The sequence below is a fragment of the Leucopleurus acutus genome, assembly GCF_964270905.1.
Source record: "Leucopleurus acutus genome assembly, chromosome: 18".
Taxonomy (NCBI): domain Eukaryota; kingdom Metazoa; phylum Chordata; class Mammalia; order Artiodactyla; family Delphinidae; genus Leucopleurus; species Leucopleurus acutus.
The window spans coordinates 7,860,398-7,882,277 of NC_139160.1; the positions used below are offsets into that span (position 1 = coordinate 7,860,398).

General features: G+C 44.1%; 1 protein-coding gene across 1 annotated transcript in view; it reads left to right on the forward strand.

The window, feature by feature from the left end:
- B3GLCT (beta 3-glucosyltransferase) overlaps positions 1 to 21,880 on the forward strand; it is a 108,832-nt gene that overhangs the window by 18,448 nt on the left and 68,504 nt on the right. The window contains exons 3-4 of the mRNA XM_082859744.1: positions 2,517 to 2,556; positions 15,556 to 15,665. Coding sequence (XP_082715870.1) covers positions 2,517 to 2,556; positions 15,556 to 15,665 — 150 coding nt within the window. The remainder of the gene's footprint in view (positions 1 to 2,516; positions 2,557 to 15,555; positions 15,666 to 21,880) is intronic.

Consider the following 21,880-nt stretch of genomic DNA (forward strand, 5'->3'; position numbering starts at 1 on the left):
CTGAGCCTCCCTGACGTGCAAAAGGGGAGTGTTGGGTTGGATCATCTCCCGTGCTATTTTTAAAAAATTGTGGTAAAATACACAACATAACATTTACCATTTTAACCTTTTTTTTTTTTGCGGTACGCGGGCCTCTCACTGCTGTGGCTTCTCCCGTTGCGGAGCACAGGCTCCGGACACGCAGGCTCAGCGGCCATGGCTCACGGGCCCAGCCGCTCCGCGGCACGTGGGATCTTCCCGGACTGGGGCACGAACCTGTGTCCCCTGCAGTGGCAGGCGGACTCCCAACCACTGCGCCACCAGGGAAGCCATTTTAACCATTTTTAAGTGTACAGTTCAGTAGTGTTAAGTATATTCCTACTGTTGCACAAGCAGTCTCCAGAACTCTTTTCATCCTGCAAAACTGAACCTCTGCACCCAGTAAGCCACAGTTCTCCATCCCCCTCCCCCAGCCCCCCACCACCCTGCTTTCCATCTCTGTGAATTCAGTGGTCCTAGGTACCTCATGTAAATGGAGTCATACCGTCTCTGTCTCTTTATAACTGGCCTGTTTCACTTAGCGTAATGTCCTCGAGGTGCGTCCATATCGTAGCAGATGTCAGAATTTCCTTCCTTTCTCAGGCCGTTGTATGGAGGGACCACATTTTCTTCGTCCATTCCAGTGCTATTTTTAAATCGAAAATCTCCAATTTTCCGTTATCCTCATCTGGCAGCCAAAGCTGTGGCCTGGCAAGGAGAAGGCAGCCTGGCCCCAGGGGAAGCCGAGGGTTCCCTCCCCGAGTGCAGGCAATGCTCCTGGCCAGAGGGGCAGTGAGTCCACACGCGCTAACCTAGGACAATAGCCTGGCTCTACTTCAGCACATGTAGGGAAGTGGCTTGAGCTTTCCAGTCTTCTTTTTTTTTTTTTTTTTTGTGATATGCGGGCCTCTCACTGTTGGGGCCTCCCCCGTTGCGGAGCACAGGCTCGGGACGCGCAGGCTCGGCGGCCATGGCTCACGGGCCCAGCCGCTCCGCGGCATGTGGGATCCTCCCGGACCGGGGCACGAACCCGTGTCCCCTGCATCGGCAGGCGGACTCTCAACCACTGCACCACCAGGGAAGCCCTCCAGTCTCTTTAGTGGCTCTTCTGAAAAGAGTTTTATCAGGATTAGGTAAAGTGTCACTTGATCCCGAGGTACAGCAAATCAGTACGTAACTCTGAGGTTCTTCTCGACTCGGTGGTATTTCTGTTCTTGAGACAAAGATAATTTCAGAAAATGCTACGGAAGGTGGCCGCTCCCCTGTGTTCCTCCCCCTGTCCTCATCTGCTGTCACGGTCCCTCCTGCATCCTAAGAGGACACGTCTCTGTGGCAGCGTCTTGGCTTTTAAGCTGTTCCGGTTTTGGTGATAAAGGCTCACGACTGCACTTCTCGTTGCAGTCTGTGAAGAAGATGGAGGGGTATTTGCTACCGTCCATTTATCATAATTATAGCATGTACCGTTGCAAATGGAAAGGGGCAGTTAGAGAGAAAACTCCTTCTTCCAGAGAAGACAATGAAAGTGGCAGATTTAGCTGCTGACACTCTGTGCTTTGTCAGAGAAGTCTTTGAAGAGCTCCTCCCTGATTTAATCAGGATCAGGTACTTCTGTGCTTACGTGCCCACGTCCAGATTTCTGCGTCTGAAGCTCTGCAGCTCTGAGACGTCCCTTCTGTGCTCATGAAATGTCATGAGCCCGAGGCTGACCCCCTCCACGGTCCTACTCAGGCCCTCAGGGCTGCTTCTCAGGTAGGAGAGAACACGGTGGTGTCATTCTTTTTTCTTTTTTTTTTTTAGATGTACCACGCAAGCACAATATTTATTTATTTATTTTCTGGCTGCGCTGAATCTTCGTTGAGGCGCATGGGGTTCTCTAGTTGTGACGCACGGGCTCAGTAGTTGAGGTGCGCAGGCTTAGTTGCCCCGCGGCATGTAGGATCTTAGTTCCTCGACCAGGGATCGAACCCACGTCCCCTGCATTGGAAGGAGGATTCTTAACCACTGGATCACCAGGGAAGTCCTGGTGGTGTCATTCTTGACGGCAGTACGTCTGAGCCCCCAAAATGTTAAATATGATAATTAGTAGAGCCCATTTACCTGAGGAACACACAACTAGAATCGGTACTATCTCTGATGTATTTGTAATGCTTAGCATTTACAAGTTTTTAAAATTAACCCTCCCAAGAGCATCATGAACCATCTTACTCGGGAAGAGCGAGCCTCACCTCAATTCAGTGACGTGCTCAGGATCACATCAGAGAGGAACGGCCCCATAGGAATCTTCTGCTGTGATGCAGAAGTATTGATACGTTGTTGCTGCCCCCCCCCGCCCCCCCCCCCCGCTTAATTTTGGTCTCTTTCTTTAGGGAAGCATTTCCAAGCTTTCATTTTCAATGTCTACCCCCAAATGTTAATATGTACCATACATATGTATTTGGTGTATTGCTAGTTTTGTTATGTGACGAGATTTATCTTTTTCTCTTTTATTTAAAATACAGAATTTGGAGAAAAGTGGTATATCAGAGAAAAATGACGTCGGTGAGTAATGATTTCTTTTTTAACTTAAGAGTATGTATTCAGGTGTACTTCTTATAAATTATGTTTCAGTGAAGTGAATTTTCCTTTCTGATTTTATTTATGGGATAAATATTGTTGTCCAAATAGGCTGTCTTTGGCCCAGCCCGGTGTTTACCCTCATGAAGACACAGGGGGAACACTTTTCAGATTGACATATTGGAAGTAACAGCTAATACGTTGGATTGAATTCCCTCGGCCACAGTTTACTGAGTTGCCAATAAGGACAGATTCCCATGCCAGGGGGGCCGCTGTGAGGGTGCAGAGGCGGATGAGACAGAGGCTGTTCTTAGGGTGGGACACTTCGCGGGATGAAGGGTCAGCTGTGGCCTTGGCTCACGTGCCCTCCGCTGGGAGCCGGGTTGCCACTGCTGACCTGCAGGCAGCATGCCCGTCCCCTTCGGGTCAGCTTGGCAGCCGCGTCTTCTGTTAAAACATGGGGCGAGGCCGCTCCTGGCTGCCTTGCAGACACACGGTACCCGCCTCACAGCCCATCAGCACTCATGTCTGCACCCCCTTTTACACACATCTTTCTCCCCATGTATTGTGAGCGTCTTCAGGGGTGTGACCACGAGTTCGGGTTCGGATTCCGTGGGCAGCGGGCCCCGGGGTGTTGATGGGAGGGCAGGGCCGCGCCTCTGCGTGTTGGGTCTCTTCCTAGAGGGTGTGAACTTGATCATTGTCAGTCATCCCAGGGTGGGCCGTGGAGACCTGGGAGGTGGGCCTTTGGACGGGGGAAGGGGACGCTTTCCTTCCTAGGTCCTCCTTGCCTGGGCCTGGGTTCTGAGGCGTCTAGAAGGCAGGAGAGGCCCCCCTCCGGGTGGCAGGGTGGGATGGACTGTGCTGGGCCTGGGTGTGCGGGGACCACAGGGGGTGGGCTGGAGTCTTCGGATCTGAGAGCAGCAGTGTTTAAGGAGCCACAGGGGTTCATTGCTCTGCCTTCCCTGCGTTACAACAGCCTGTGTGGCTGAGCCTCTACTCACGGGAGGAGACTTAAAATCCTCGGAGATTTCACCTCTGCGGCCAACCCCTGTGCATTTGGGCATTTGGCTGTGTGTTGATTTTGTGGGAGCTGGTGGGCCTCCTCGTAGTAAGTGGTTCTTAAATGAACAATGGCCCTGATCTGGAATGTGGTCTTGAACGCACCTGGGGAGCTGCCTGAGCAAGTGAATCTACAGTCTCCAAGTTGCAAATGGCAAATCCAGTGATAACTGAACTTGGTATCAGTTCATCTGAAAAACGACCCAGGGAGCTTATTTGCTTCAGTCTTAACGTCAGTCTACAGGACCGGGATGGCGGTGGGGCTACCAAAGCAGCCATCCCAGCAGAATCAGTGCCTGGATCCTGGTCTCACGGTGCTCAGGGCTGGGTGACCGACTCCAAGCGTGGGGCAGTCTTTTTTCCTCTTTTGACTCATTGCCTAATCAGTACATTCACTGGTGACCATGGTTCTCACCAAGTATGACATCCCTCCAGTGGCTCTTCCTGTGTGTGTGTGTGTGTCCATCCCCCAGCCTGAAGTCCCAGGCACTTGTTATGCAGCTTTTGTCAGAAGACCATCACATTGATTTCACATCGGAAAAACACCAGTGTGAGATAATTTTTAACCGGGAGAGATTAGTACTTAGTGGAATGGTTGGTGCATGGTATATACTCAGAAACGGGAGAATTAGAGAACCTTTGATTGCTTTTTCTTTTTGTGAATTTTTGAATTGTATTTTATTTATTTTTTTGTACAGCAGGTTCTTATTAGTTATCCATTTTATACAAATTAGTGTATATATGTCAATCCCAATCAACCAATTCATCCCACCGCCCCCCCCAACTGCTTTCCCCCCTTGGTGTCCATACGTTTCTTCTCTACATCTGTGTTTCAATTTCTGCCCTGCAAACCGGTTCATCTGTACCATTTTTCTAGGTTCCACATATATGTGTTAATATGCGATATTTGTTTTCCTCTTTCTGACTTACTTCACTCTATGACAGTCTCTAGATCCACCTACGTCTCTACAAATGACTCAATTTCGTTCCTTTTTATGGCTGAGTAATATTCCATTGTATATATGTACCACATCTTCTTTATCCATTCATCTGTCGGTGGGCATTTAGGTTGCTTCCATGACCTGGCTATTGTAAATAGTGCTGCAATGAACATTGGGGTGCATGTGTCTTGTTTTTTGTTTTGTTTTTTTTAGTGGTACGTGGGCCTCTGACTGCTATGGCCTCTCCCGCTGCGGAGCACAGGCTCTGGATGGGCAGGCTCAGTGGCCATGGCTCATGGGCCCAGCCACTCTGTGGCATGCGGGATCCTTCCGGACCGGGGCACGAACCCGTGTCCCCTGCATCGGCAGGCGGACTCTCAACCACTGCACCACCAGGGAAGCCCGCATGTGTCTTTTTGAATTATGGTTTTTGCAGGGTATATGCCCAGTAGTGAGATTGCTGGGTCATATGGTAGTTCTATTTTTAGTTTTCTAAGGAAGCTCCGTAGTGTTCTCCATAGCGGCTGTATCAATTTACATTCCCACCAACAGTGCAAGAGGATTCCCTTTTCTCCACCCTCTCCAGCATTTGTTGTTTGTAGATTTTCTGATGATGCCCATTCTAACTGGTGTGAGGTGATACCTCATTGTAGTTTTGATCTGCATTTCTCTAATAATTAGTGATGTTCAGCAGCTTGTCATGTGCTTCTAGGTCATCTGTATGTCTTCTTTGGAGAAATGTCTAAGTCTTCTGCCCATTTTTGGATTGGGTTATTAGTTTTTTTAATATTGAGCTGCATGAGCTGTTTATATATTTTGGAGATTAATCCTTTGTCTGTTGATTCGTTTGCAAATATTTTCTTCAATTCTGAGGGTTGTCTTTTTGTCTTGTTTGTAGTTTCTTTTGCTGTGCAAAAGCTTTTAAGTTTCATTAGGTCCCATTTGTTTATTTTTGTTTTTATTTCCATTACTCTAGGAGGTGGATCAAAAAAGATCTTGCTGTGATTTATGTCAAAGAATGTCTTCCTATGTTTTCCTCTAAGAGTTTTATAGTATCGGTCTTACATTTAGGTCTCTAATTCATTTGGAGTTTATTTTTTGTGTATGGTGTTAGGGAGTGTTCTAATTTCATTCTTCTACATGTAGGTGTCCAGTTTCCCCCGCACCACTTATTGAAGAGACTGTCTTTTCTCCACTGTATATCCTTGCCTCCTTTGTCATAGATTAGTTGACCATAGGCGTGTGAGTTTATCTCTGGGCTTTCTATCCTGTGCCATTGATCTATATTTCTGTTTTTGTGCCAGTACCATATTGTCTTGATTACTGTAGCTTTGTAGTATAGTCTGAAGTCAGGGAGCCTGATTCCTCCAGCTCCGGTTTTCTTTCTCAAGATTGCTTTGGCTATTCGGGGTCTTTTGTGTCTCCATACAAATTTTAAGAATTTTTTTTCTCGTTCTGTAAAAATGCCATTGGTAATTTGATAGGTATTGCATTGAACCTGTAGATTGCATTGTGTAGTATAGTCATTTTCACAGTGTTTATTCTTCCCATCCAAGAACATGGTATATCTCTCCATCTGTTTGTATCATCTTTAATTTCTTTCATCATTGTCTTATAGTTTTCTGAGTACAGGTCTTTTGTCTCCCTAGGTAGTTTTAGTCCTAGGTATTTTATTCTTTTTGTTGCAGTGGTAAATGGGAGTGTTTCCTTAATTTCTCTTTCAGATTTTTCATCATTAGTGTATAGGAATGCAAGAGATTTCTGTGCATTAATGTTGTATCCTGCAACTTTACCAAATTCATTGATTAGCTCTAGTGGTTTTCTGGTGGCATCTTTAGAATTCTTTATGTATAGTATCATGTCATCTGCAAACACTGACAGCTTTACTTCTTCTTTTCCAATTTGTATTCCTTTTATTTCCTTTTCTTCTCTGATTGCCATGGCTAGGCCTTCCAAAACTATGTTGAATAATAGTGGTGAGCGTGGACATCCTTTTCTTGTTCCTGATCTTAGAGGAAATGCTTTCAGTTTTTCACCATTGAGAATGATGCTGGCTGTGGGTTTGTCATATATGGCCTCTATTATGTTGAGGTAGTTTCCCTCTATGAGCACTTTATGGAGAGTTTTTATCATAAATATGTGTTGAATTTTGACAAAAGCTTTTTCTGCATCTATTGTGATGATCATATGGTTTTTCTTCTTCAATTTGTTAATATGGTGTATCACATTGATTTGCATATATTGAAGAATCCTTGCATCCCTGGGATAAATCCCACTTGATCGTGGTGTATGATCCTTTTAATGTGTTGTTGGGTTCAGTTTACTAGTATTTTGTTGAGGATTTTTGTATCTATATTCATCAGTGATAGTGGTCTGTAATTTTCTTTTTCTGTAGTATCTTTGTCTGGTTTTGGTATCAGGGTGATGGTGGCCTCATAGAATGAGTTTGGGGGTGTTCCTTCGTCTGCAGTTTTTTGGAAGAGTTTGAGAAAGTTGGGTGTTAGCTCTTCTCTGAATGATTGATAGAATTCACCTATGAAGCCCTCTGGTCCTGGACTTTTGTTTGTTGGAAGATTTTTAATCACAGTTTCAATTTCATTACTTGTGATTAGTCTGTTCATATTTTCTGTTTCTTCCTGGTTCAGTCTTGGAAGGTTATACCTTTCTAAGAATTTGTCCATTTCTTCCTGGTTGTCCATTTTATTGGCATAGAGTTGCTTGTAGTAGTCTCTTAGGATGCTTTGTATTTCTGAGTGTCCGTTGTAACTTCTCCTTTTTCATTTCTAATTTTATTGATTTGTGTCCTCTCCCTCTTTTTCTTGATGAGTCTGGTTAATGGTTTATCAATTTTGTTTATCTTCTCAAAGAACCAGCTTTTAGTTTTATTGATCTTTGCTATTGTTTTCTTTGTTTCTGTTTCATTTATTTCTGCTCTGATCTTTATGATTTCTTTCCTTCTGCTAACTTTGGGTTTTGTTTGTTCTTCTTTCTCTAATTCCTCTAGGTGTAAGGTTAGATTGTTTATCTGAGATGTTTGTTGTTTCTTGAAGTAGGACTGTATTGCTATAAACTTCCCTCTTAGAACTGCTTTTGCTGCATCCCGTAGGTTTTGGATCGTCGTGTTTTCATTGTCTCTAGGTATGTTTTGATTTCCTCTTTGATTTCTTCAGTGATCTCTTAGTTATTTAGTAAGGTATTGTTTAGCCCCCATGTGTTTGTCTTTTTTACATTTTTTTCCCCATAATTTATTTCTGATCTCATAGTGTTGCGGTCAGAAAAGATGCTTGATATGATTTCAATTTTCTTAAATTTACTGAGGTTTGATTTGTGTTCCCAGATGTGATCTATCCTAGAGAATGTTCCGTGTGCCCTGAGATGAAAGTGTAATCTGCTGTTTTTGGATGGAATGTCCTATAAATATCAATTAAATCTATCTGGTCTGTTTTGTCATTTAAAGCTTGTGTTTCCTTATTACTTTTCTGTTTGGATGATCTGTCCATTGGTGTAAGTGAGGTGTTAAATTCCCCCACTATTATTGTGTTACTGTCGATTTCCTCTTTTATAGCTGTTAGCAGTTGCCTTATATATTGAGGTGCTCCTATGTTGGGTGCATATATATTTATAATTGTTATATCTTCTTCTTGGATTGATCCCTTGATCATTACGTAGTGTCCTTCCTTGTCTCTTGTAACATTCTTTATTTTAAAGTCTATTTTGTCTGATATGAGAATTGCTACTCCAGCTTTCTTTTGGTTTCCATTTGCATGGAGTATCTTTTTCCATCCCCTCACTTTCAGTCTGTATGTGTCCCTAGGTCTGAAGTGGGTCTCTTGTAGACAGCATATAGATGGATCTTTTTATTGTATCCATTCAGCCAGTCTATGTCTTTTGGTTGGAGCATTTAATCCATTCACGTTTAAGGTAGTTATCAATATGTATGTTCGTATTTCCATTTTCTTAATTGTTTTGGGTTTGTTTTTGTAGGTCCTTTTCTTCTCTTGTGTTTCCCACTTAGAGAAGTTCCTTTACAGTTTGTTGTAGAGCTGGTTTTGTGGTGCTGAATTCTCTTAGCTTTTGCTCGTCTGTAAAGCTTTTGATTTCTCCATCGAATCTGAATGAGATCCTTGCTGGGTAGAGTTGGGTAGAGTAATCTTGGTTAGTTCTTCCCTTTCATCACCTTAAATATATCATGCCACTCCCTTCTGGCTTGTAGAGTTTCTGCTAAGAAATCAGCTGTTAACCTTACTGGAGTTCCCTTGTATGTTATTTGTCATTTTGCCCTTGCTGCTTTCAATAATTTTTCTTTGTCTTTACTTTTTGCCAGTTTGATTACCGTGTGTCTCGGTGTGTTTCTCCTTGGCTTTATCCTGCCTGGGATTCTCTTCACTTCCTGGACTTGGGTGGCTATTTCCTTTCCCATGTTAGGGAAGTTTTCAACTATAATCTCTTCAAATATTTTCTTGAGTTCTTTCTCTCTCTCTTCTCCTTCTGGGACCCCTATAATGTGAATGTTGTTGCATTTAATGTTGTCCCAGAGGTCTCTTAGGCTGTCTTCATTTCTTTTCATTCTTTTTTCTTTATTCTGTTCTGCAGCAGTAAATTCCACCATTCTGTCTTCCACGTCACTTATCTGTTCTTCTGCCTCAGTTATTCTGCTGTTGATTCCTTCTAGTTTAGTTTTCATTTCAGTTATTGTATTGTTCATCTCTGTTTGTTCATTCTTTAATTCTTTTAGGTCTTTGTTAAACATTTCTTGCATCTTCTCATCTTTGCCTCCATTCTTTTCCTGAGGTCCTGGATCATCTTCACTATCATTATTCTGAATTCTTTTTCTGGAAGGTTGCCTATCTCCACTTCATTTAGTTGTTTTTTTGGGGTTTTATCTTGTTCCTTCATCTGGTACATAGCCCTCTGCCTTTTCATCTTGTCTGTCATCCTGTGAATGTGGTTTTTGTTCCACAGGCTGCAGGATAGTAGTTCTTCTTGCTTCTGCTGCCTGCCCTCTGGTGGATGAGTCTGTCTAAGGGGCTTGATGGGAGGGACTGGTGGTGGATAGAGCTGGCTGTTGCTCTGGTGGGCAGAGCTCAGTAAAACTTCAATCTCATTGTCTGCTGATGGGTGGGGCTGGGTTCCCTCCCTATTGGTTGTTTGGCCTGAGGCGAACCAACACTGGAGCCTACCCAGGCTCTTTGGTGGGGTAATGGCAGACTCTGGGAGCGCTCATGCCAAGGAGTACTTCCCAGAACTTCTGCTGCCCATGTGCTTGTCCTCATGGTGAGACACAGCCACCCCTCACCTCTGCATGAGACCGTCCAACACTAGCAGGTAGGTCTGGTTCAGTCTCCTATGGGGTCACTGCTCCTTCCCCTGAGTCCTGATGTGCACAGTACTTTGTGTGTGTCCTCCAAGAGTGGAGTCTCTGTTTCCCCCAGTCCTGTCAAAGTCCTGCAATCAAATCCCACTAGCCTTCAAAGTCTCATTCTCTGGAAGTTCCTCCTCCTGTTACTGGACCCCCAGGTTGAGAAGCCTGACATGGGGCTCAGAACCTTCATTCCAGTGGGTGGACTTCTGTGGTGTAAGTGTTCTCCAGTTTGTGAGTCACCCACCCAGCAGTTATGGGATTTGATTTTATTGTGATTGTGCCCCTCCTACCATCTCACTGTGGCTTCTCCTTTGTCTTTCGATGTGGGGTATCTTTTCTGGTGAGTTCCAGTGTCTTCCTGTTGATGATTGTTCAGCAGTTAGTTGTGATTCCGGTGCTCTCACAAGAGGGAGTGAGAGCACGTCCTTCTACTCCAGCATCTTGAACCAATGACTGGTGGCGCAGTGGTTAAGACTCTGCCTGCCAATGCAGGGCACACGGGTTCGAGCCCTGGCCCTGGAAGATCCCACATGCCATGGAGCAACTAAGCCTGTGTGCCACAACTACTGAGCCCGTGTGCCACAACTACTGAAGCCTGTGTGCCCAGAGCTCACGCTGCACAACAAAAGCCACCACAATGAGAAGCCCGCACACGGCAATGAAGAGTAGCCCCCGCTCGCCGCTACCAGAGATAGCCTGTGCACAGCAACGAAGACCCAACACAGCTAAAAATAAATAATTTATAAAAAAGAAAAACAAAAAGCATAGCTTTATTGCTTTGCTAGCAAAGGGAGACACACTGGGCTTCTGCCTCAAAGAACTGTGTGTCCCCACCTTTGATTGCTTTCCTCTTCACAGAAGAGTTAATCCTCCTACAGGGCTCCCTCTGTAGCCATCTCTGGTCCTGTTTCCTGAAAGTTCTACAGCTACCGTCGGCTTTAACACCGAGTGGGTCCTCGCTGTATCCTTGACTCTCTTCCCTTCTCGCCCGTCACACTCATCATTATTGTCAGGCACTTAGTGTGTGACCCATTTATCACTCATTCCTGGAGGAGGTACAGTGACAGTCTGTCTTGAGCTGTGACTGTGTTTGCTCAAGGCACATTGCAGTGGGTTTAGGGAAGTATCAGCAAAGGGATGGGGAAATAGCGGAATCGTCTTATTTGGTTCCACTGACCAGGCAGTGAGAGCGTAAGAGTCACGTGGTTGAACGGCATGAACAGAGAAGACAACCCGGAGATCTAGACTCGGCCAGAATGCGATGCAGTCCAGGAGGGCGTAGGATGCATGTCAGGAAATATTTCCTGGTGTCGATATATAAAGAACAGCAGGAATTTAAGAACCAAACTGTACTGTGCTGGTTCTTTTCTGGAATGGGGGTAGGGCTGAACGTGGTCATCGTTCATTGTGTCAGGGCTGTAGGACCTGGGCGCGCCTTTCCGCTTTTGCTTCATACAGCTAACTCCAGCACACGCATGCCGCTCCTTACCTCGCCGTACAGCCTCCCCTAACTGTAATACTTTCAGGGCCCAACACTCCATTTGCTGTCCCGAACCTTCACTGCTCTCTCTGTTGGAAAAGTCGTCCCTGGGTGTCCCCAGGACTTGGTGTCCTCATCACATCCTCTGGGGAGGCTCTGCTATCTGGGGTCCCAGAGCGCTCTGGGGCCCTTCCCCAGTTTGAAAGCTGTTAATCTATAGACCCGGCCTCGGCCTCGTTGCGTGGCACATAAATCCTTCCTGATCTGATCTGGCTGACGCAGCCTTTCTCTCTAACTTTATCACTGACTGTTCCCTTCATCCTTTTCTCAGAAATGCCCGATAAACTCCCTGGTCACCTCTCAGGGCTGCTCCCAAGATAAGGTGGCTGTGGGCTCTGTGATAACTCTCTTCTTCCTGCCACTGATCTGCTACCTTGTGCCTGAGTCTGTAGAAAACTGTGTCTTATTTTTTGTTTACTTTTTAAATGTTTAATTTATTTTTTTATGTTAATTTTAATATTTTATTTTTTTGGCTGCACTGTGCACATGTGAGATCTTAGTTCCCCGACTAGGGATTGAACCTGTACCCCCTGCAGTGGAAGTGCGGAGTCTTAACCACTGGACCACCAGGGAAGTCCCACTGCTGCATTTTAGAGGAAACTCAGGAAGCACCCCTCCCCAGAAGCTCTCCCTGCACTGGCTCTCCTCCCCTGTGCCCGCAGGGTCCCCGCTTGGCTCTGCAGTGACACCCACGGCCTCGTGCTGTGATGGCGTCTGCTGAGCTAGACTCCCGTGCTGGGGTCACGCTTGCTCCTTTGTGTATCCTGGATCCTCGTGCTTAGAAGAGGCTTGGAGATGTTTGCTGAATGAGTGCACACAGCGTGTGCAGTCCAAGCACTTCATAAAGGAAGGGGATGATCTCTCAGGAGCAGAGGAAATAGCACAGGACCCAGATATGAAAAGGGGAAGAATTCGCTTTTTTTCTTCTCCCCAAGCCTCTTCCCCACACCAAAGAGCTGCTTCTGTGCCAACAGTGGGAACTTTGCTGATCTGGTAGAGGAGGTGGTGGTAGTTGATTCCTGCAGGGTTAACCTTTTGACAGATGGAGCTGCTCTTTTTTTTTTTTAACTTTAAAAATAATTTTTTTATTTATTTAATTTATTTTTTGGCTGCGCTGGGTCTTCATGACTGCGTGCGGGCTTTCTCTAGTTGTGGCGAGGCGGGGCTACACTTCGCTGCGGTGCACGGGCTGTAGGTGCGCAGGCTTGAGTAGTTGTGGCTCTCAGGCTCTAGAGTGCAGGCTCAGTAGTTGTGGCACATGGGCTTAGCTGCTCCGTGGCATGTGGGATCTTCCCGGACCGGGGCTTGAACCTGTGTCCCCTGCATTGGCAGGAGGATTCTTAACCACTGCGCCACCAGGGAAGTCTGAGCTGCTCTTTTAAAAAAATTTATTATGAATTATTTTGAACATACAGGAAGCTACAAAGAGTAACATGGCGTATCTACCACTCAGATTAAGAAATAAAATATTCCTAACACAGCTGTAGCATTTAAACCATTATCTTGATTTGGTGTCTATCATTCTCCTGTGGTCTTTTATACTTTCACACCATATTTGATATGTATACATGCGTATATATGGTATATATCCATTTTTTATATATTTGTGTTTATATTTTTGTAAACCATTGATTTATACTGTATGGTTATTCCCTGTGCCTTGCTTTTTTCAGCATTCTGTCTGTAGGGTTCATCTCCAGTATCCATCTGGCTTGATCCACGTAGCGTCAGTTAATCTTTATTGCTGTGTAGTAGTCCAATTTGTGTATCCTGTTAGGGGGTATCTGGTTTGCTTCCAAGTTTTTCTTTTTACACAGTGCTGCTGTGAGCACTCTTACATTCCCTTGTACACGCATTGAGAGTTTCTCAAGGATGACTAACAAGGCTGGAGTTTCTGGGTCATTGCACGTGTGCATCTTCAACTTTATTAAATTTTGCAAAAATTATTCTCTGAGGCTTAATGACTCCAGTCTTAAAAAAATAAATACTTTTCATTTTGATAAGGCAGTTACGTTAGTGTTTCAGATGTAGTGGATCGAAGGTTCCATTTCAGTTGAAGTAGAAGATACCCGTTTGAGCCGTATCTGCGTGTCTGATTTATACTGATTTAAAACGGAGATCGGTATGTGGAGGGTTCATATTTATATAAACTCCTACAAAGAAAGAATGAGGTCATATTCAGCAGGTTGTTCAGCATTTCCTTTTAAATTTTTTGTTGAGTTTTAACCAGAGAGCATTTGGGATTATTTTTAGGATCTGGACTGCTCACTGTGGAGCTATTTGTTGTATGAATATTTGAGTGAATAAATTAATGGAACTATAGAACTGAACATGAGAACGATAAAATTTAATGGAATAAATTAAAACCAAGTTAGCGGCCCTGAGTCGAGGGGTTAAAGTGAAAAGCTCCTGGTGGGGGGAGGGGCCTGACATTCATTTACTGTCAGCCTGCTGGAGGCTACAGTTTTTTTAATTTTTAATTTTTTAAAAAATTTTATTTTATATTGGAGTATAGTTGATTAACAGTGTTGTGTTAGTTTCAGGTGTACAGCAAAGTGATTTAGTTTTATGTATACATATGTCTGTTCTTTTTCAAATTCTTTTCCCGTTTAAGTTATTGCAGAGTACTGGAACAGAGTTCCCTGTGCTGTACAGTAGTACTCCTTGTTGGGTATCCATTTTAAATATAGCAGCGTGTACATGTCAACCCCAAACTCCTAGTCTATCCCTCCCCCCAACCCTCCCCTCCCTGCCCCCCCACCTGGTAACCAGGGGTTCATTTTCTAAGTCTGCGTCTATTTCTGTTTTGTAAATAAGTTCAGTTGGTTTTTTTTTTATTAGATTCCACATATAAGTGATATCATGTATTTGTCTTTCTCTGTCTGACTTACTTCACTTCGTATGATCATCTCCAGGTCCATCCATGTTGCTTGGAGGCTAAAAGTCTGTGACACCTGCCTTCGGCCAGCACCCCTGTCTGGTGGCAGCGTCCTGACACAACGGCAGTTCCTTTTCTTTATCACGAGCTCAGAACCTGGGCAGGCCTGATGTGCTTCCCTGGTGCGGGGCCTGAGCAGCCCCCTCTGTGGCGAGGCGTCTGTGGTCTCCCCTGGTCTGGACCCTGTCAAGACACCGGCTGCCCCGAAGCCAGTCTTAGCTGGCGGCAGATATGGCCAGTGTTGCCGACGGGCTTTTATGCAGCCCTTCCCGCCACAGCCCTGCTGTGTGGAATCGTGGCTGTTTTCCTGGAGAGAACACTGCATCCTGGCCAGGTGCCTTGTGAGGTCATTGCTGAGCGTCACCTTGAAGGGCTGTCCAGAATGTGCTTGAGGTAGAGTGTTAGTTTGCTAGGGCTGCTGAAACTAAGTGCCACAAACCGCGTGGCTTCAGCAGAAGTTTGTCTCCCGGTTCTGGAGGCTGGGTTGGTTTCCTCAGAGGCCCCCCTCCTTGGCTTGCAGGTGGCCGTCCTCTCCCTGTGTCTTCACAGCATCCTCCCTCCGTGTGTCTCTTGCCCGAATTTCCTCTTTTTATAAAGACGCCAAGTACTGTATATCGGATTAGGACCTATACTAATAACCTCACTTTAACTCCATCACCTCTGTAAAGACCCAATTCCAAATTAGGTCACATTGTGAGGTGCTGGGGTTGAGGACTTCAACACATGAAGTTTGGGGGACACAATGCAGCCCCTAACAGGTAGACACACTGTAGGGTTATGTGTGAATTGTTAAAAGGCTTCTTGCAGACACTGGATTTTCAGTGACGAGGGAAGTGAGTGTTCTTTCCCACATTAACATTTGCGTGCTTTCTGACAGGTGCAGGAGCAACGTCAGGGTTTGTTACCACAGACTTGGTTAGTACAGCGGGCTTATTTACTTACTAACTTCTAGGAAGGAAGTTGCAGAGATCAGTTTAAAAAGGGAGATTGTGTTATTAGAATTACATATAAATTGATTTTTTTCCCCCTAAGAGTTTATTGCCTGAAGGCTTGCCTTGTGGTTGTTTTTGACTTGTTTTCAAGTTTATTTCAGTTGTTGTTAAAAAAAATACCTGAAAACTTTTTGTCGTTGTTGTTCTAGATTTAAAAGGAATTGCATTTGTCATCCAGAGTCAAAGTAATTCTTTTCATGCAAAGAAAGCAGAACAGTTAAAACAAAGCATCTTAAAGCAAGCGGCAGAGCTTACGCAGGTACGTAGAGGTGACTTGGAATGTCAGTACTTACTTATGTCTTGATTCATTTATGTTTTCCAAAGCTCTTGGTCCATAGATGATCCATTTTATTGAGATAAAATACCTCGTTTTTGTTTTGCTGGCTTAATATGGACTATATTGTTTAAAATGCTCTAGTTAATTTCTAATGCTCAAAGCATCGTATTCTAAATTATTATATATATTTTTTAAGAGAATTATATAAATGTATAGGACTATCACGGTTTCATCATAAAGTATGATAGAAAAAAGTGGAAGAAACAACTTTTTAAAGGCAGAGCTTAAAATAGCAAAGATAATTAATGTTCAAAATTTTGGTAACAAGTTCTATGGGAATTTCTATGTTGAAATAACACTTTCATTAACCTTAGTGCGGTGCTGCTTCTGTGAGTTTCTTAATCCGTTTTTAAATTGGATCTTATTAATTGAACTTTTGATTTGATTTATAATGTAATATCCAAGAAGGATTATGGAGAGAAAGACTGACACGTCCAGGTACACTTTAATGATGTTTGAAATAGGCGTGAGCTGAGTTTAAATCTGTTCTGAATGATGCTGGAGGTTTGGGGCAAAGGAAGAGCTACCTTCTTGTGCTGCCATATAGGAGCTTTCTTTTTTAGCCAAGCAAAGAAATTCCTCCCAGCCCGCTCCACTATGTGGCTGTGGCCTTCAAGACAGAAGTGCTGTCTGCAGGTAAAAGCCATCAAGCGCTCTCTGACAAGAGACCTGTGTGTTTGACAGACAGCTTCTTTCTGTTGGTGGGAGCTGGGAAATAAAGGGTTGGAGATATCAATGGAAAAATGAACAACTGTAAATGGTATTCAAGGTTAAGGCACTGCTGACAGGAAAGTTTACTGTGCTTAATCTTTAAATGCTTTACGTATGAAATTCATCCACCCTCCCCACGTCCCCGCAAGGACAGACCCTCGGTTCCTCATACCTTCTCAAGGGAGAGGAAAGTGTTGCAGGCTATAGACAGGTGGTTGGTTTTTTTGTTTTTTTTTGGGGGGGGGTTACTTGGAGATAGGAGCAGGTTGATGAGTTTTAAGTTCCTCTTTGTCTGGAAACCCAACTTTGGAGATTTTCTTCTACTAAACCTTTTCAGATTCCATCAGAGAGGAAGTCCTGCAGCAACCTTGACAGGCTGGGGTTCCTCCGTGGGCTCTGGTAGAGGCCTGTGCGGGGGTCGGGGAGCAGGGCCCCACATAGTCCCTCAGTGGGGTTCAGGTGAGCATTCATGGAATTTAGCTCAGTTGGGCCTTGGCTGTTACCCCAAACTGTGAATCAGTGATGATGTCAGGACAGAGTTATGTATCGTTTGAATTCATATATGAATTAAGGGCACATATATCTCTGTACCTTGTTCCCAGAAGTACCTTCCCTTTTGTAGAGGCAGATTCATGTGTGTTTTATTTTTTTAAAATAAATTTATTTATTTATTTTTTGGCTGTGTTGGGTCTTCGTTGCTGTGCGCAGGCTTTCTCTAGTTGTGGTAAGAGGGGGCTACTCTTCGTTGCAGTGCGTGGGCTTCTCATCGCGGTGGCTTCTCTTGTTGCGGAGCACAGGCTCCAGGTGCGTGGGCTTCAGTAGTTGTGGCACGAGGGCTCAGTAGTTGTGGCTCGTGGGCTCTAGAGCGCAGGCTCAGTAGTTGTGGTGCGTGGGCTTAGTTGCTCCACGGCATGTGGAATCTTCCCAGACCAGGGCTCGAACCCGTGTCCCCTGCATTGGCAGGCGGATTCTTAACCACTGTGCCACCAGGGAAGCCCTTGTGTCTCTCTTTTCTAAAGTTCTCTGAGGTCAGTATAAAACATAAGAATGTAACATCCTGGTTACACGCTGTAATATGGTTCAACCATGATCAGTGTTCTGCTTGTGGTAACCTTTCCTAGAAAGGTTAGAAAACATTTCTATTTCTCTAAAGTGTTGAACTTTTCTAGCAGTGTATTCTGCGCTTCTGTTTAGTTTCAGTATGCTTCTACTTAATTTGTATTGTCCTTTGCATTTACAGTTTGCCATTTAGACCACCTGTTTAGCTGGTGACTTAGATCGCCACTAGGTGGCAATATTGGTTTTACATTTAAAGACACCTAATAAAGCAGTATCGTCAAGCAAACCCCTCCCCCAGCATCTAATTTCCGTGATAATAAATGGAGTCTAGGCTAAAGCAATTGGAAACCTCCCTTTAATTATCAGATAGTCTGTTTTTCTTATTCAGTTCTTTCCTAGCGTGGAAGCCAGCTATGAGTACTGAAGTAGTTATGACAGAATTTCATTTTAGCACTTGGATTTAATTTGCTCACAAGATCCAGGGTGTACTGTTATAACTCAGGTAATTTCATATTTGGGTTAACACGTCTTTTGGTAGTTGAAATGGCTGGAAAGATTTTACAGTTTGCATCTGTACATGATACTGGTTCATTTTTTTTCTCTTTGTAGAGTTCTTTATGTTACGTATGTGATTTAAAGTTGAATTTATTCCATAATAGCATCTTGGAGATCCACAGATTGTCAAAAGCTCACACCGGGTCTGTAGACAATACCTGGGGCAATGATGAGCTACCCTGACCTAGAACTACGTGAAAACAGTGAAAGAAGATTAACTGCAGAGAATTAAGTGCTGAGATGCACAGACTATAGGGCAGCAAAGTCACTTGGAGAGGCAGGTAATGGCTCCCTAGTTGCAACCTGACTGGAACTTGGTTTAAGAAACTGACATATTCTTGAAAAAGAACTGACAGCCTAGTCGTCAGCTGGGGAAGACAGGGACAGCCGAATCCGGGGCAGAGTTGTCAGGGCATCACCAGTGCTGCGGCAGAAGCAGGCTGGCTCCTCTGAGGGGTCAGCCCCATGGTCTGCCAGGTATGTGCTGCGCCTCTAACGGGACAGGATGTCACCTGCGACCTGAATCATGAAGTCTTCAGGTTGCAGTTTTGGTTTTCTCCATCGATTTGCCCACCATGAGCATTCACCACAGTTGCTTAGTGAGGGAGGAATCAGCCACAAGTTTTACCATCTGAATATTTATCTGATAGTCCAAAATATCTCTTCCACGCCACCAGATATCTAGAACTGCTGTTTATTTATTCCTTACTCCTGTCGGGTTGCACTTGACTACGAAATCTGCCAGAAATTAAGGTGCAGAAATGTAATGGTTTCCGCAGTTAGGCATCTGCTTCTCGCTGTTCTCTTTTGCTTTGGCAAGTCATTGCCTACGCTTGTTTCGCCTCAAGGTGCTAAAATGTGGTCTTATCGAAAACACAAACGTTTTTCATTCTTCTCATTTGAGTATAAAAACAGGAGCCTAAGCGAGCTTTCTATCTGAAACACGACACTGTACTCGGAGTTGTTACCAGAGTGGTGAAGCTGTTTCCCTTGTTTTCTGAAACAGTCTGGGTCATTGGGAGTTGTCACTCCCATTTCCAGGTTTGATGCTTATAAGGCAGATCATAATGGTTTTGAAGTCTATAATGATATAGTTCTTCTAGTCGGGAAGCTAGCAGACTTTACCAAGTGCTTCCTGTGTACAGAGAACCATTCTGGATTGTGGTGGAGCCGAGTTAGAGAGGATTTAGAAAAGATACTCTAGTTCTTTGAATTACTTATAAGGTAGATGGTAACGATCTCATAATAGAAATGACTGTATCATTAAGTAGAAGTTAGAAATCCGAAATAAGTCTATTAAAATATCTATTCAACAGTATTCATTGCACATCTGTAGCTACATTAGGTACTTTTGAACGTAACAGGACATCTCTAGACAGTCCATGGGGCCCTTGAGAAAAACGGTGGTCATGAAGTTGTTTAGGAAGTAGAGCGATATGTAAACAGCACATGAAGGAAGACTTCTATCAGATCAGATAGGAGAGACAGGAAATTAGCTGGAGGGATGTTGGTTTGGAACAGGGAACCAGATCTGGAAGACGAAGACATGAGTCATCAGGAAGGTTTGCTTTTGGGATGCCAGGGGACCTAGGATTTGTTCGGGGGGATGAGTAAAGCGTGTTTTAGCAGGAATAGTGATCTTTCTAGATCAAAATGGATGGAAAGTAGAGCTGGTAATGTGGTTGACCAGCACAGGGTTCCTAAACGTACATCTACAGATAGAAGAATGCAGATTTGGAAGAAGTGCTACCTTTTTTCCTGAGTGTTTTCTCCCTGCATTACAGATGGAAGGGTAATGTGAACTTATAAAGATTGACTATACAAAGAGGTGCATGAACAAAAGCCAGGTGGAGGTAAGGCTAACAGAAACCCGTAAGGAGAGTTTGTGCAACAATCTCTGAATTAATCAGGCCCTTGAGTGTATTTTGTTTTAAATACCTGTTATGTGCGTGGCATCTGTGTGTCAATTGTGATTTGACTTCTGCTTTTTGAACTTGGAAAAAATTCCTTCTTGAGTCAGTGTTTGTGTGAAAATTCTTGTTTTTTTTTGTTACGTGAAATGGGCGCAGTCAGCTCGGTCTCTGGCGAAGACTCTGTTGGAGAAGCTTGAGTTTATGTTGTGATGGAGAGGCTGTCAAATGAGAGTATTTTTTCCCTTCTGAGACCTGGGATCCGGTAACCAAGGCTGATCCTAGATTGACACAGTTTTTACTGCACCTTCAGAAATGTATCAACACTTGCTTAAAATTATAGAAGCCATTAATATTCGCCAAAGGAATTTCAAAATAAGATTAAATTGGAGGCAATAAAGGAGAGAGGAGAGAGCATCATCGTGTTGTTTTAAAACTAGGTTCTAGTAAAATAAAGACTCATGTACATTTTGAAGACTCTGAAGTATGATCTTAGCACAAGGCACAGGTCATGTGTGGTTGGGGAATCACTTTGAATGGGAGACAGGGAATAAGCCCCTGTAGGAGTGACTACTCAGAGAGAGGGGACAGGCTGCATTTAGAATGAAGGCAGGACCTGAGGGAGGGGCAGAACCACAGATAAGTTATGGACCCTTTTTTTTTTCCAACATCTTTATTGGAGTATAATTGCTTTACAATCGTGTGTTAGCTTCTTCTGTATAACAGAGTGAATCAGCCATACGTATACATTTATCCCCATATCCCTTCCCTCTTGCGTCTCCCTCCCACCCTCCCTATCCCACCCCTCTAGGTGGTCACAAAGCACGAGCTGATCTCCTGGTGCTATGCGGCTGCTTCCCACTAGCTATCTATTTTACATTTGGTAGTGTGTATATGTCCATGCCACTCTCTCACTTTGTCCCAGCTTACCCTTCCCCCTTCCCGTGTCCTCAAGTCCATTCTCTGCATCTACGTATGGACGCATTTTTAAGGCATCCTCCAAATACAGAAAAGAAAATTCAGAAGTGGGTTAGGCTTATAAGGTTTTCTTTTTAGGGGGGTGATGGTGCCCCTGTAGATTTCATTTTATGGCAATAATGGATTACATTTTCTGTTTTAGGCCCAAAGGGGCCAGACTAGCTGCTTAGAAACCTCCATACTCTCCCTTCCCACAGCTAAAGAGCTTCTGAAGAGAGCAGACGGTTCCAATTTTGTTGCCTTCTTTTGTGGTACGAACTTTATTTAAAAGCTGGCAGAATCACAACCTTACAAATAAATGATTCTGCTTATTCACAGAAAGGTTTGGAAATCACTGTTTTCTCAAGAAGAGCTAGGTCTTGGCTCATTAGTTTAAAAAACCTCATTCCCATGCGATAAGGCAGGAAAGCTGGAAGCAAAGCCTTTCACGGAGGAGCGTGAAGAAGCTTGAGAAAGTGGCCTTGTGTTTTCTAGTTTTAGACGTTATCATATTGGCAAGGAGACAGCTTGAGGTGCTTCATTAAAAGGTTAGCTGTGAGAATCAAGTCGCTTTCACAAAACTTTCCTTTTTAGGTGAGAGCAATCGGATGCTGAATTATTTAGTGAAAGTTTGTTTTCTGTCGTAATCGGTAGGTGTTAAGTAATCACACTGAGTTATTTATTAAAGTGGAGTTCTTACTGCGTTGCTGTTGAGTAAGAATTTATGCATCCATTTCCCAAATCTCTGTGGAGTATTTACTTAGGCAAGGGCCTGGGCGAGATGCTGCAGGAGAAAACGGGGCAGTGAGACCGAGTGCACTCCCTCTGGGGCTTGCTCAGCTGTAGTGAATTCTTCACACCATGTCGTGAATGTGGGTCTCTGTCTGGCGCCCAGCATCTGGACACCTTCCCTTACCGGAGATTTCTACCTGGTGTGAATCTGGT